Here is a 16,907-nt window from a genome sequence, read left to right as displayed (position 1 = left end):
CTTTATTTTTTATTATTTTATTAAAAAAATAAATAAATAAATAAATAGTAGCAATGTCACGCTTATTCAAGTAGCTACTTCTTAAGTTGTTTTAAAAATCAGTGGCTACTCGCCTTCAACGTCACAGCAATTGTACTATTCACTGAAATGTCATCACAAATGCTTCAGTATGCATGCTCGGAAAAATTGATGGCCTTGATACATTTCGTTATTTACTGTGTCCACATTTTTGGTTATGCCCTTTATAACCTGCTAAATATAATAATAATAATAATAATAATAATAATAATATTATTATTATTATTATTATTATTATTATTATTAACAACAACAACAACGACGATTAAACAATGCTCACTTTAATAAAATCTGGACCAGTGTTGTCTCGCTGAAAAGAGAAAATATGCATTTAAGGCTGACTCATGGCTGAAAATATTGCTTTAATTGACGTACGTGTATTTCAGATGTGGGACATTTGACGAAAATATGATAAAACGATCGCCAAAATGAGATTTAGAGAACACAAAGATCAAGGCATTCGCTTAATCTCGTTGCGGTATGCGGTGTTACGCAACGGCCGGCATGAACCCTGCAATTACAGCTGTCAGTTCGTCAGAGATCAATGTTTTCTTTTCAAGAAGCGACATTAAATAGTTTAAAATAGCCCTGTGTAATTTACATAGCTTAACGCATTAAGCTTATTAACAACTAATGGAAAGTACCGCCCATTTAGTCATTTATTTAGCCTAGTACAATTACATTTTCTTCAAACTGTTTTGACATGTCAGTAGTCAATATTAGTATAATTAAAACCGAAGTACGAGCAGTCCTAGTCGGTATAATTGTAACAGAGGGCTGGACGTTCTCCAGTAAATGAAAACGCCCTATAATGCGCGTATGAAGGTGTTTTGTTCTTGAAATACTAACGTTAATCAAGGAAACATATTTCTAATGGTAACGTGAGACCAGCCGCACCCTCAGATTATGAAGCACAGGGCTTTATTTAGGAAAAAAGTTGATGCACTAAGGGAAAGCTGCTTTTGTTTATTTCTTAACACGCAGGTAAGCTTTTACAAAACAAATAGTCCATAATACAGGTGTGTGCTTATTACAGTGACCATTTACTAATTTCTTTTATTTTCTGTTTCTTTTTCCTAACCTCATCTTTTGGATGCTCCATGTGATTTATATCAACAGAGCAAACAATCTAAACACATTTTACATTAAACACAGAGCTAATAAACAAACTCAACCAGGTTGATTAGCACAATTACTTGATTTAACAAATATGAAATTTAAAATGCCAAAGTTCTCCCCAAAAGGACATTACATGTAGACGGTTTTCACCACCATCTAGTTTCCCTAATCTCCAAATCTGAAATCTTCTACATTAGCTACATCCCGGGGTAGCAACCCACTCGTTCTGTCTGACAATGGCATTCTGCAGAAAAAGCAAAAAAAAAAAAAAATTATTTTCTTATAGCAACTCAGAGGCGGCATAAATGCAACAGCTATTACATTACATTTAGGCTATACAGGCGGCGACATATAATTCATAATTCAGAGGATTGAATTACGCGTGCACAAATCTGAAATGACTAATGTAGCAGCAGTCTGTGTATTAAGTTATTGACCGTTTTGCATTTATCTTGCGCTCCATTTATATCGATGCTCCCCTAGCACTATAACTACTACTTAATAATAATAATAATAATAATAATATACAGGCTACCTATTTAGAAGTTGGTCATTACTGTATTAAGATAAGTCTTACATGCATGCGACATAATTCAGACATGCTGGTAGTTCTGAAAGCTCAACAGTTTGGGAATGCAAATATCGTGGGTATAATAAGGTCTTTAATATAACATGTGGAACAGAAATTCTGCTTTATAGTCATAAATGAGCAACATGCCGTACAGAAGATGATATCGGCTTGCTTTCAATATTTAATTCAGCAACCTACAGTGTTTTCAAAGTGAATACATAACATCAATCTGTAAAAGCTCGGGCTATTAATGTCGTACTACCTAAATGTTCTTGGTTTTATATTTACTGTTGAAGTCGGCTTCGAATCCATATCCTTTCGCAGCAAATCCGAAACAAATGCAGTCCATAATGTCAGTCACGCGGACAAACAAAAAAAAAAAAGTCAAGTAAACATCTTGGCACTGATGTCCAAGTTGGCCACAGTAAAAGTAAACAGTGTTTCATCGAATAGCTCAATTTTTTAAAGCATGTACATACAACGCACATACATTTCGTGATCGTCAAGTCATGAAATGCTGCCTGCGGAAGTAAAATTACTTTTGTTCTTTGAGCTAGGCTGCACGTGCCACCCACTTGCTGCTCGAAGACTTTAGGCCTGTATGTTTTTTTCTTGCTTGCCTCATGCACATTTTTTGTTGTTTAACTTTTAGACTACGTTTCATTAAGTTATGGCAATTGCGTCCATAACCGGCTAATAGTGCAGACTATGGTGTTTACTTGATTTGGCTTTCGTCCGTCGCCGAGTTTAACCTCTGACTTGTGTGGAGAAATAAGGACATTTTGAGAGGCAATCATCAGTACTTGCAGCACTGGGTGGGTGACCTTAAGTTTTCCATTACTTTACGTTTTGCGGCCTTTAACTCTCAAACTAACGATTAACATGTGATACGTTTAATTAAGCGCGGTGCATTTTACGGCTTGGAGCGCCGACTCTGCTTTTATGAAACACTTCGAAAGTCAATGACGTTTCAGGTTTCATTTCCAACACAAACGACCGTTTGTAAAACCCACCGTCCACGTGGTTTAAATAAATGCTAGAGCATTCCAAATGCACAACAAATTGATCAGCATGCACTTATACGGTGTAATTACGCAAGCCTGCATAAATTCACTAACTTTTCTCTAACGTCGTTCTTGCAACGACTTTAAAGCAAGTTAATGAATTTATACTTGTAAGCATAACCCACTTATATGCAAAGCCCTATTTATTTGTCTTTTCATTGCACAGTAAGCATATAATGCGCAGACTTACACTCAGTGGCCACTTTATTAGATACACCTGCTGCTTAACACAAATTTCCTGGTCCTCCAAACTGTGACCCATGTTTCTGAATTTCTGTATACAGTATAAAGTATACAGAAATTGTAAAGAAGTTGCTGTTTGACCAAGCATTAGAATAGGCCAGACTTCTAAGCCACTTGGACCATGTGGTATGATTGTTGGTGCCCAACGTGGTAGTTCCAGCATCTCAGAAACAGCTGCCCTCCTGGGATTTCCGAGCATTACATTCTCTAGAGTTTACAGAAAATTGTTCAATAAACATAAAACATCCATAGAGCTGCAGTTCTGTGGACAAAAACATCTTGTTAATGAGAGAGAGGTCAGAGGAGAATATGCAGACTTGTTAAAGCTTACAGAAAGGCCACAGATGCTTGAACAACAGCTTTTTACAACAGTTGTGCACAGAAGAGCATCTTTGAAATGCACAACACATCAAACTTTAAATCGGATGGGCTGCAGCAGCAGAGGACCATGACAAGTTCCACTCCTGTCAGCTAAGAACAGGCAGATGAGGCTACAGTGGACACATGATCACCAAAACATGACAGCTGAAGACTGAAAAAACATTGCCTGATCTGATGAATCTCGATTTCTGCTGCGGCATGCAGATTGCACGGTTGGAATCTGGTGTAAACAGCAGAAGTCCATGAATCCATCTTGCCTTGTGCCAACAGCTCAGACTGGTGGTGGCGGTGTAATGGTGTGGGGAATATTTTCTTGGCACACATTAGGTCCCTTAATACCATTGGAGCATCATTTCAATGCCACAACATACCTAGCCATCGTTGCCAACCATGTGCATCCCTTTCTGGCCACTGTCTTTCCTTTTTAAAATGGCTACTCTCAGCAGGATAATGGCACAAAGCATGCATCATCTCAAGCAGGTTCCGTGAGCATGACTGGAGCTCAGTTTACTCCAGTGGTCTGCGTAGTCCCCAGATTTCATTCCATCCACTTTTGGGATGTGTTGGAACAGGATATTGACAGGAAGAATGCATGGCCAGAAATTCTCCAGGAACTGCATGATGCTACCGTGTCAGTGTGGACCAAAATCCCCAAGGGATGTTTCCAGTACCTTGTTGAGACGGCGCCATGACGATTTCAGGCTGTTCGGGAGTCAATGGAGGGTGCTACCCAGTACTAGATTTGTGTATCTTATTTAGTGGCCACTACCAAGTTACGGCCAGAAGTTTGGTGCTTTTCAGGGAAGAACCTACTATAGCACAGGTATTCAGCTATGACACAGATTATACAGTCTACAGAATCTGTCTGTGTACCACCTATATTCGTATTCTAAGCTTATCTGGCTCTCGGTGCATAAGAAATGGAAAGAAGCCAAGCTGTTTGAGCTGGTTGTATAGCACCGAAAATGGTTCCATTAGACCGGGCACCGCACGGTACAGTTCACAAATTAAAAATCCCTCTGTACTTCTGTACATGTACACAAGAGGGCAACGTGACCGCAAACAAGGCTGTTCCCGCGAGCAAAGCAGGAACACATCACCGGCATGGCATGCTGCCACCCGGTTGCAGCACAAAGGAACTCAAACGAGCTGGATTATGATGAGGTAACAAGAAACATTATTTTCTGGTCCAGACGTACGGTACGTATGTTCTGCGCACGTGTCAGTGTTTGTCATTCGCAGTGTTGTTGTGCTAGTGTGTAGGCCAATGCATTTTCCTTTGTCATATACTGGCAGCAACGTGATAACACTTCATATTAGTACGCTGTGTTTATAAAAGGGCTGTAGCCTGTCAACCTTTTTTGTTTGTTTTGCACATTTATATCATGGGACATTTGTTTCGATATTTAACTAAAGGTTCATAAATAAAAAAATAAAATAAAATTAAAATAACTTGGGCGTTGATCTTCAGTTGTTCCTGGGCAGACTTTTGCTATAATAATAATAATAATAATAATAATAAATATATATAGTAATAGTTGCAGAAGCAGTACTGTTGTAATTGTATGTATCTATTTTAGTGATAATTGCGCTGGTAAATTTCATAGTATAAATGTTATATTTTATACTGACATTTTGAATTTTCGTATTCTTAATGTTCACATAGGCCTGAATTCTTTTTCAATTTGTTTCATATACCTTAAATTGACTGCATGTTTTTTATGAAGTGAATATGCTGTTCTTGTGTTTTTAATACAGTGAAAATAATATAATCGGATTAGAATACATTAAGATGTTATCCGTTGTCACGATGTCAACGTATCTCACTGCAGTTGAGCGTGCAGGCTATTACTGGAATGAAGCCGCTTTGTCAGACAGGCGATGTTGAGTATTACATTTTGTAAAAAATTTTTATGAAATTGTATTTGTATTTGCTATTATACCAACTGGACGGGGTTATTAACGACTGCCTGTTTTGTCTTTTGTCAGTCAGAATACGTGTAACCTAAAACATTTCTACCTAATCGTTTTGCAGTATGTTGATATAGGAAATGTTTTATTTTACGTGCTATCTTACTTCTGAATGATGTTCCAAACATTTGATTTTGATTTGGTCTGTGTCTCTGACTGTGTGTTTTTCCTTATTTCTCAGCCTCATAACAGAGTTCTTGAACACACCTTTATCCCAAATGTTATGGAGCTGTATATAGGCCTATAAGTCTTCCTTATAGCTTTCACCATATAACTTAATGTATAATGTGGCTACCGTAGCCATTTCAGATTTGCACATGTGCAATTCAGTCGTCTTCCACCTCTCAAAGGAATGGAGCAATGTGATCAGTTTTGCGGGAATTTTCTTTTCTTTTTTTTTTTTTCAAAAAACCGCTTTTGAGCGAGCGAAGTAAAAAAAAAATGTTCCGGAAGTAATTTTCAAGTATAACACTATTTTTATTTACAATAAATCCAGTCGTACATCATTTGAAAGGTTATCTGTCCTTGAAAAGTTAATATGGTTTTCGGAGTGTATTCTAGCGGGAATTGGATGCTAGGTGACTAAAAAAAACACCATGTTTACAGAATGCCACCTAAAGAGAAAACGAGAGAGTTGGTAGCCTACCCAGGGAAGTCAAGGAGAGTGCTTCAAATTTGGATATCAGGAACTATAGATAGTGCTGAAAACCATCCAGTGGCCTTTTGAAAATACATTAGGCATTTTATATTGTGTTTAATATTTATTAACCAACTTAATATTACTCATCAACGTATTTGACTTTTAAAATTAGTGCAGTGTTTAATGTTAAATATGTTCAGCTATTATGCGTGCTGTGTTGACATCGCCTCATCCTCTGGATGCTTCATGTGATTAATGGGAGTAACAGTTACCTGGTCACAGACATTTGTAATAAGCACACGTCAGATTGGTCTGTATGGTAGGCTATTGCGTTTACATTTACCGTTACAATTATTGCGCACCTTTGTTACATTCATACCACCTAGTCGATATGATCAGACCTTTGGTTTTATCCGACTTGTCATGTCTAAGCTGTTTGAAGTAAAAAATTTCATAGTGCTAGGCTAAATATTTTTTGAGCAAATGAGCAGAATCCCCAAACTGTTACATGTATAGTGACTCTCCCCTACATAATTGTTGCAATGATAAGCGCGTAAAGCTATTCCATACATTCACACGGCAGAACCAGAAAACCACTATTTGATTATAAATGAAAGCATATTATTTAAATATCATATTTAAACAATTAGTGTTACCCTAATATGTGTATTAAACCAGAAAAAGTAATTTGTTATTATTTTAAAAAAATGAATGTGTGTGTGTGCGCGCGCGTGTGTGTATGTGTGTGTGTGTGTGTGTGTGCACACAATGCTTCTTATGAATGTCTGTTGTGTGCTTAATTTCATCCAGCTTAGGTAGATATACTCAGAAGAAAGGTGATCTTCGTAAACCTTTACATTGTCTCCTTGAATTTCTTAATCCTGAAAATACAGACTATCACAATAATAGTCATAATATGATAATAATGCGGTGGCAGCAAACGGCGGCTGCTCTAGACTTCTGGAGGTCGCTCTGCGCTTGTGGCTATCTCTACCAATCGCCAGGTGCAGCGGGGGAGGCGCTCAGTAGTCTCAAGCTATTGTAATAGGCACAATGCCACAAAACATGGCAAACGTCTGGCTGTGGTTCACGCGGTTCAAAGCGCTTTCTTTAAAAAAACCTTCCCAATATTAATGAAAACAGGCATTACATTCAGTTAAAGTTGTCTGCACAATTCTGATGGATGTCAGTGGTTATCATTCTAAATGTCGCTTGTCGCAATTTAACATTTCGGTTAGATGAATGAGAATCACAATAACTACTACTACTACGACTACTACTAACTGTTTTGTTTGTAGGTAGTGGGCCTACCTACAGTAGAATGTAGCCTATATTTTAGGCTACATATTTTGGAGCTATAGGCAAAGCAAAAAAAATGCATGCGTTTGTCTTCATTTTGAGCGTCCTCTGGGCTAAGTTCAGATCAAATACTTTTAACAAGAAAAAAAAGAAAAACGTTTTGCATGAGTTAGTTATGTTTATCAGGTTACTTGCTGTCCGTTAATGTCCGACCATTTTAGGCAAATATTTTCCTATTGTATTAACTTCTCTGAACTGACGCATGTGTCTACGGCACTGTAGTTGATTTCAGAGGCGGAACGCTTATATCCACTGTATAGGGTGCACGAGCACTGCGCACCAATAGCATCCGAACGTAAATGGCCTTGAAAAGTGACGCTATCGAAGAAGGGGAGGGCGTTTCCATTCGCCGCAATCTCGGCTCCGGACTTTTCAAGCAGCGGGTTTCTTTATGGCACATTAACTTCAAGAGCTCACTTTGGAAACGTCTCGACTCGTCCTTCCTGGATTTACAGCTGGCGCATGCTGGTGTTCGCGTTTTCAGCTGTCCTTTCCCAGAGAGGGTTGTAGACTACTCCAGAAACGGAACCCAACGCACCACGACGGCATGTTCGTCTTTTTTTCCAGCTCGAGGAAACATTGAAAGAAATCAAAACAAACTTGGCAGTTGACAATGTCAACCAAGTAGTAATACAAAAACAGACGTTCTCTCTACAGCAGCACGGTGTATTATCTCGACGTTTGCTCTGCTTTTTGTGCAAAGTAACACTGGGTTTGTGTGGAAGATTTAAAAATTGTATTATATATTTATTTGTTTGTACTTTAAGTGCCTTCAGACCGTACTTGCAGATATTGTCGCGATCCTTAAGCATAGGTTCGAGCTACTGATAAGCTTGTGACAGCACATTTTTATGGACATTGCAACAGGTCCGGAGTCAGTGGAGAGACGCATCACAACGAGGAGTTATTCCGATTTGTCTAAGATGTTGGACGGTATTAAAATAGAAGATAATCTCAGGTCGGGACCGACTACAATGGGAGCTATGCTTGGTAAGTCTTTGACACGTGTTTTCATGAACAGACCGCAATTCCTTCATTTTTGGCTTGAAAAGAGTCCTAGCTACGTCTGTCTCCTTTTGGATAAGTCCTGTAACAGCTGACCGGACAGTTGATGTTTTATTTATTGAGTTCATAAATATAGTGTGTACCAATGAAGCTTACAGTGAATGTTCATATTGGTTATTAATTAATTAATTAATAATTGGTTTGCAAAATTAATATAATTCTGCACAAACAGGATTTTGTATTTTATTTGTTAAGCATGACATTTACATTTAGGCTTGTATCTTCTGACTGTGCTCGTAACAAGTTAATATGTAAGATTTAATCGACATATCATATGTTTTTATTTGCATTTAATAAACCGATCTTACTAAAATTAATATCATATTTTCTCGACCTAACATGGTATACCATTTACAAAGAATATGACCAAACACAAATGTAATTGGCACAATTTACTCAAAGATAAACTCTGGCTGCAAATAAATTACACACAACACCCGCGGCTTCGGTAGCCTAGTAGATACTTTTGTCATTTTGATTTGTATTATTTACAAAACAAATGTCTTGAGATATAACCGGAAATGCTTATTTAATATATGGAGCAGATTCGCATGTAATTATTTTCGTGGCTCCTGGCGAACATGGCACCGCAATTATTTAAATTTAATTAAAAGCAGTAAATATTAATGTTAGACGCCTGTCGTTCCTGTCACCTTTACCACCTTAAAACTGTTGGACGCGTGTGTGTGCGCGAGATTGTCTGTTTGAGAATTCCATGTGTTACACTACAGTTAACTCCCTGCATTTTTAAACCATTGACAGCGCTTTCCTTCGTTACTTTGTAAGAGTTTTAAAATTTCGTATACTGCCAGGGACGGAGTGTCGTCACCAGGCGGTTTGCGAGGGATGCCAGCGGCCCATATCCGACAGATTTCTGATGCGAGTCAACGAATCTTCGTGGCACGAGGAGTGTTTGCAGTGTGCGGCGTGTCAACAACTGCTCACCACCAGCTGCTACTTCCGAGACAGGAAACTGTACTGCAAACCTGACTACCAACAGTAAGAGCACTGATTTATTTCTATTATTATTTTTCGTTTATCAGTTTAGTTTTTGCTATTGTTTTGCTATTTGTTATTTTATGTTCGACTACCGTGTGAAGCCGTTACCTTTCCCACATTGCTGGCAAAATGTAAGATCTGTGTGTTTTACTCGGAAAACAAAACATTCCATATTTTGCAACATATTTAGTATTTGCATTTATACCTTTACCATTCTCGCGCTTCTTACATATTTTCATTTAGTGTTATCTTTCCGGTTTAATATATTTTACTGCAGTAGTATTTCATGGTTATATCTGTCATTTTATACAGGTCACATGGCCTACATCACTGGGCTTAATTATACTTCCTCTGAATTTAAGCATTTTGGGGGTAATTAGAGGGGAATTATTTATTTATGTCATATAGCACGACAAATCAAGCATTCGTGTTGTTAAATCACCAGGAATCAGAAACACGCGTGCTAATTTCTGCATGTCTCCCTGTTAGTCTACTCATTTAAATTATTAGTGACCGCAGTTTTAAACTGGGCTTTTTATAGCCTGCGCATTGAACTTAACATATAGGCCTATCACCAAAAACAAACCTAGACAAAGCCGTTGTATGTCCCATATCTGACTTACATGCTGCAAAATCATTATTTGGGTATTCGGTGATATTTGTGGTAGGTCTATATCATATTAAAAAGCAATTACCCTATTAAATGGGACCGAATACGCTGAGTATTTTGCATGTTGTGCACAGGCTATGCATGGTCATTCTAAAGTAGGCCAGTGTGGCATTCGAGCTAAATTAGAGACGAATTCATTGTTTGATATGAAGCAATGCTCTGTTTAAATGCAACGCAACAATGTAATCAGCGGCGAAAAACCGCACGGATTAAGGTCTACTCCTGCGTAACGTGTCTGCGGTGTTGTAGGCCTATCGCGCAGTCTGCTGAGTATGTCCGCGTATGATTGAGAGAAAAGAAGAGTAGCCTACGAGTGCGCGTGCGTTTAATTGACTTTAATTAAACGGATTGACGACTGGGTTTTTGTAGCCTATGTCTGCATTCGCGGACATACAGCAGTAGTGGACCACGGTAGGCGATTCTGAAACGCCACTACAGAAACATGTCAAAATAGAACAGGTATTTCTGAAGGTCTGTTGACGGCTGCACGTATTTTTTCTAAAACATCGGTTCGTCCATTTTTTCAGAACATGTCGGCACCTGAAACTGCAAATGCAAGTTACTTTCTGTATATTTTAATACCAAAAACATTCAGAAGATATTGAGGTGTTACATATCCATAAAACTGTTTAATTTGGAAATGTATAATGTCAACCTCGTAACTCGTTTTCTTGTCATTTAGATTTTTTTAAACAAGTCGAAAGTTATCTCAACCAGCTATAGCAATGGTCAGAGTTTCACAACTCAAAAACGAATGAAGTTGGTTAAAAACCGCCAGGGGGTAAAACTATAATGGTCATTGGCACGTGAAAAGTAGAAGTAGTTTTTGCTCTCCCTGATGATTCCATTTTTTTCTGAAGTGAGGTTCGTGTAGGCCGCCGACGACATGCTATTTTCAGTGTTTTCTTTCCTTACTTGGTGTTGGCTGCACGCAAATTTGTCATAAAACTGGCAGGGAAAATTTAGCCAGTATGCAAATATTATTTTCAGTAATGGCATATTATCAAAGTGTTTATAATACTATAGTACTACTACAACTACTACTTTTACTACTACTACTACTACTAATAATAATAATAACTATTATTATTATTGTTATTATCGTTATTATTATTATTATTATTATTATTATTATTATTATTATGTTCTTGAATCAGTGTTAATGTCAAACCTTTCAATGACTAGTTGAATTAAGACCAGTTCACATTCAAGAACTTTGCTTTGGGTGCTGTAAGAGAATAAAGTATTGATTAGAGTGCTTGTGACATGTATAATGTGTATTGAGTGCTTTTGTATGTGAAAACATGTAGCTTGATAGAAGCACACAGTATTCATATTAGAGAAGTTAGTGAGTTGTGGTTTTGTGTCAGGGGTGGGGGGGGTTAAATTTTGGCTTAGACAGCATAGGTGATTTGTAGACTGTGGGATGCCCCGTGTAGCCCCTCACTGCAAGGGCACCGCTCACGGCTGTCACTACATTTTAAGGGCCTTTTGTGATGGAGGTTTAAACCTCGCTGCCTCAATCACCGGGGCATTGTCCCTCTCTGCCGGAAATCCAGCGGCAAACAATGAGAAACATCTATCGTTTCGCATCAAGAGGTTTTTTTTTTTTTTTTTTTACATTGATCTAGCTTTCACTCAGTCTGGCTGCGAGCAGCAGAGTTACAGCTCTTAGAGTCCCATCACCGCAGCTCAGAATTCCAAATTCCATCACCCCGGAAACGGCAGTGTAGGCTGACACAGGGGCAAACAGTGCCGGGAACAAGGCTGAGAGACGGCCCCTATTCTCGTTTTGTGACTTCTGGGTATATTGTAACCTGGACTGCAAGGGCTTACTGTGTGTGTGTGTGTGCGCGTGTGCGTGTGTGTCCTGTCTTGAGTGTGAGGTGTGAGAGATGGACCGTGTGAAGGTATCACGGAGTGATAGTGTGTTACCAAACATCTCTTTTGTCTCTCTTTTTTTTTAGTACCGACTAACGGAGACTAACAGCAGTCTGTCACTGTTAACATAGTGAATGAGGGGCAGCCAGGAACTTCCTCTCATATGAATTTTGCCTAGCTAACATTTCTAACATTGTTCTGGCTGTAAGGAAATAGGAGTAGATACACAATAATCGTATGCATCTGACTCTGAAAAGTTCTGCTTTTATAAACGTTTTATGTCAATTTTTTATGTTGAGGTGGGATTCAGCTCATAGCTCTAGAAATTCACTACTGTGTCCTTCATTCATTTACAGTTTAGTTTAAATCCAGGAAAATTATTCAGAAATCCAATATAAATATGAAACTGAAATACAAAGAAGTGGGTGAAGCACTTTACCTTTAAAAATTATGTTGTGTTTTGTGCTTTTAGAAACCAACAAAATATTAAAAGGTTAAACAAATATACAGGCAGCGAAAATGCTTTTATCAAGGCTTAATGGTGTCGTTTTTTAAATTAACATATTTGATTTCACCTTTGCATTTCATTTTATGTGTCACTCTGATGAAGGAAAATGTAAGTTCTTGCTGTCTATAACGAAGTAGGCTGTGTTCCCCTAACGGATGTCTTCGGGAGAAGAAATTATATAACACGAGATTATTTTATTTTTATAAAGTGTTTTATACATTAGCATCAGAAATCGTTGAGAAATGTAGATTTGTTGAGAACTATCGTTTGACATTGTGGATAATTGTGGAAATGTGCATGTGATTACAAAATATAGTTTGAAAATAAATCTAATTTGTCAGCTGTTCATGTACATTTCAACGGTTTTACCGTACGCACAGGCCTGTCTTGTTTCAATTGTAGCATAGGTCCATGTTATTTTTTGTTAGCCTACGTTTTATTAAATCCCCGCCCGTATCTGTGTTGACCACTGCATTGGTAATCTCACTGGCATCCCGCGGTGTACGTGACGACTGGGGTGTGACTGTTTACTAAACTACTTGGTCGATGTTGCTGTGCATTTAGCACTTGGCGAACACCCCTTTTCATTTTACCCAGTGTGAGTCGACAGCCCAGTTTGGCGGGGCTCCCTGTCCGCTACCCCTGCTGTCTGTCCCTCACTGCCCGACTCTAATTAGAGCCGCATTAAAACCAGCGCCTCCTTCACGCTGCTTCTTCGCTCATCCAGACGAAAAAGGAGAAAAGAAAGGGAACGTGAATGTGCTTTTCAGTTGCCGTTTTAAAAAATGTTAAAAATCCTGCGACCGAAAAAGCAATAGCTTGCTTAACAGCGTAACACGCAAATTCCTTTATGAAGTTTTCATGACGTCCGTCTGTACTGAGGCTTCTGATAGGGATGAATTGGAAACGCTGGCCCTTTTTATCCAAAACATCCGAGATGCGCCGCTCTGCTTAATTATTTTCACAGTAACTCCTGAGATCGGCAAGCATTCCTTCACTCCTTCTTCCGTCTTCGTCGCCATACTGGAATAATGTTTTCTTTTTTTGTAGGCTATTGTGTTCCTTGTTCCGTTAAACCACAGCGATTTTCGATGGCAGCCGGTAGACAAGGCAGAATGTGTTTGCATTGGAATAGCCTGTTGGTAATATAACCTGAGTTTAATAGGCCTATGATGTAAATGTTCACCGGCTTTGTCGTGTTAGTGTTATGAATGCTTCTGGATTTTATTGTGTACATATTTAAATGTTTTGTAAAGACGGGACTTTTCCAGTTTTGATTGATGGATGATTGTAATTGCTTCTGTAGGCTACTAAAGGAGCCTGTCTGGCCTTAATATTTAATATTTCTCAGCATTTGTTTTGTTGAATTATGATAATCATACAAATTTCCGGTGAAGATTTGGCAGTGGGAATTACCCTGCTTATCTTTGTGCTTGCTTGTCTGCACCACAATGTTTGTGTTGATGTCTGAATTTTGTTGCTTCACGTGCACTCTTTCAACATGCATATGCTATAGACAAACAGAATATACAGGTTTCTGTGAGAGATTAATTAAATACGTGAAAAAGATTTGTGTTTTGACTTCAAATTCTATCATCCGCATTACCAAATTTGTGTGTGCATGTGTGTGTGCGTATATTTTAATTAATTACATTTAATTAAAAGCTGTATAATTTGAATATATATATCTTCACTTAATTGAGCTAAGCAAGCCATTTACACAAAGCTTGGTATTGGTATTATTCCACAAATCTTGGTAATTCTCCACAAAGCTGGGTAATTTTCTTTCATCAGTCTAGAAGTAAGTACCATGTCTAGTGATTATTTAAAGACTTTCATATTTTCGTCGGTGTGATTAAAAAAAGCCATAATGGCAGCGAGTGGAGTGTTTTTTCCTGACGTGTTTTTGATGAAGAGGCTTAATTGATGATGGCATAGCAGCGGGCCCTTTGGGGCGTGTGCAGACTGGATGGTGAGATGGACAGAAACGACGCTGGCGCAAGCCATTCTGAAAATGCACACAAGGCAAACAGTGGGGTGGGGTGGGGGGGGGGGGGCAATGTTGTGTTGACTCGCCATGGCAACCAGAAGGGAGCTGCTGCCCTAGCAGTAGTGGGAGATGCCGAGCGAAAAGAAAAATGGATGAAACTGGACGTGGAGTTGAAGGGGGAGTGCCTCCTCATGACTGAACTCCTGGTCGGGTCTGAAACCTGCTCTGGGTGTTTTTCCGTTTGTGGATTCCACCCACCCACCACCCCCCCCACAACCCCAGTCCCCATCATTGCCCGGAAAACGGACCCTAGATAAATTATACATTTATGTTACAAATGGCCTTTTTGGGGGGGATAGGGGATGGCGAGGGGGGCTGGATATTTGATCCTGGGTCAGAAGATATGGTCACTGTCAGGAGTTCAGATTTTTTTTTCCTGGCCTCAAAATATTAGCTTAGGAAAAGCCACACATACCCCCTCCCCACCCATCCCCAATCCCCCAAAAAGGCCCACCCCCCTACACACTCACAGGCACACGCACACCACACCACACCACAGGCCTGTTATTCCAGCTATTAAAATCAATCTGTATTACTGAAGGACAGATTGGCTTTGGTGGGTGGACTGCGTTTCAGATGTAATGGCCCACATGCAATTATTCTATTTAGGAAAAGAAAAAGAAGTGAGTTTTGGCAGTTTTTTTGACCATATTATTTTCATAGCAGTATTGACCTTTGCGTGTGTGTGTCTGTGTGTGTGTGTGTGTGTGTGTGTGTGGTAGGGTGTGTAGCTGTTCTTCAAATCAAACGGTAAAACATTAGAATGATGGAGTGCATGCTTTGTGAGTCTTTCCTCTTCTAGTGCTGTTTGTGCTAAACTAGCCACAGTAATGGCAGCAACACTGGACTTTAAGTCGAGCGGTGAGTCGAACGTGCAGGTTCTTCCTGTACAACATCCGGAGAATCCGCCCCTTCCTCACCACCTACGCAACCCAGCTCCTGGTTCAAGCGATGGTCCTGTCCCGCTTGGACTACTGCAACTCGCTACTGGCTGGTCTGCCAGCATCCGCCATCAGACCCCTGCAGCTCATCCAGAATGCTGCAGCGCGTCTGGTCTACAACCTCCCCAGACATTCCCATGTCACCCCCCTGCTCACTGACCTCCACTGGCTGCCTGTTATGGCTCGCATCAAATTTAAGTCCTTGGTGCTTGCATACCAGGCAGCTAAGGGGTCAGCACCAGGGTACATTCAGAGGATCATCAGACCCTACACACCAGCCAGACCTCTCCGTTCTGCCACCTCTGGACGCTTGGCACCTCCCCCTCTTCGCGTCTGCACTTCCCGCTCCCGTCTGCTGTCTGTCCTGGCCCCTCGCTGGTGGAATGACCTCCCCGTGATGGTCAGAACAGCAGAGAATCTCACCACTTTCAAACGCAGACTGAAGACTCATCTCTTCAGGCTGCACCTCTCCCCACCCCTCCCTAGCCTATAGTTCAGCTCATTGTACCTAGCTAGGATAATTTGATTATGTTAGTGTATCTGGTAGGATTGTTTTTGTATGATTAGGTGTGATTCCAGTGCTAGTTTGTACTTTGTACTTGGTAGGATTCTTGCTGCTGAACAAGCTTACTCTACAGGGTTGGAGTCCTGATCGATGTGGTCACTTCTGGCACTACGATCCTTACTTCACTCTAGTGTTTCTTTTGCGCCTCTACATCTTGAAACCTATGCACTTGTTGTACGTCGCTCTGGATAAGAGCGTCTGCTAAATGCCTGTAATGTAATGTAATGTAAAAAAAATTGGGTCTCCCATTTAAATCGTCGGCTGTTCAATCAGTCTATCAATCATCATTTCGTTTATTTATTTACATGTTTAATATACATAATGTGTGTGCAATGTTTTTTGAGTCCTGCAAATTCAGATTTCCGTAGCCTTTTCAATAAAGCCGTTGAAAGGAAAACACAGCAGAGAGGATTATGGTAATGGGAAACCAGCATAACTGACCCGTGACCCGCTGACCGTTTCACAGAGGCTGTAGGCCCATGCGTTTGTACGGGGAGGTCTAATGTGTGTGTGTGTGTGTGTGTGTGTGTGTGTGTGTGTGTGTGTGTGTGTGTGTGTGTGTGTGTGTGTGTGTGTGTGTGTGTGTGTGGAAGGTCAAAACTCACCCCAAACACAAATTACATTCCACCGGCTCACCAGCCAATGGGAACAAGGGCTCTAAATGTGGGGGTGGGGGGAGTGTATTTTTCAACCTCACAGAAGAAAATACAGAGCTCCTGCTAGCCATCGCGGGGCAGGGTTTGTAAAAATGTGTACGGACGCTGATGTGGCCAGAATCGCACGCGTGCAGTGGCGCAGTGCA

The 16,907-nt window shown here is 39.9% G+C and overlaps 1 protein-coding gene across 1 annotated transcript in view; it reads left to right on the top strand.

Annotated features, from left to right (window-relative positions):
* The first annotated feature begins 7,733 nt into the window (after window positions 1–7,733).
* LOC135239934 (LIM/homeobox protein LMX-1.2-like) overlaps window positions 7,734–16,907 on the top strand; it is a 69,482-nt gene continuing 60,308 nt past the window's right edge. The window contains exons 1-3 of the mRNA XM_064308937.1: window positions 7,734–7,975; window positions 8,294–8,416; window positions 9,304–9,490. Coding sequence (XP_064165007.1) covers window positions 8,350–8,416; window positions 9,304–9,490 — 254 coding nt within the window. The 5' untranslated portion in view covers window positions 7,734–7,975; window positions 8,294–8,349. The remainder of the gene's footprint in view (window positions 7,976–8,293; window positions 8,417–9,303; window positions 9,491–16,907) is intronic.

This window comes from Anguilla rostrata, chromosome 14, assembly GCF_018555375.3.
Source record: "Anguilla rostrata isolate EN2019 chromosome 14, ASM1855537v3, whole genome shotgun sequence".
In the NCBI taxonomy this organism is placed as follows: domain Eukaryota; kingdom Metazoa; phylum Chordata; class Actinopteri; order Anguilliformes; family Anguillidae; genus Anguilla; species Anguilla rostrata.
Note: the sequence above shows the minus strand (reverse complement) of the source record. Positions and strands in the feature narration are given on the sequence as shown.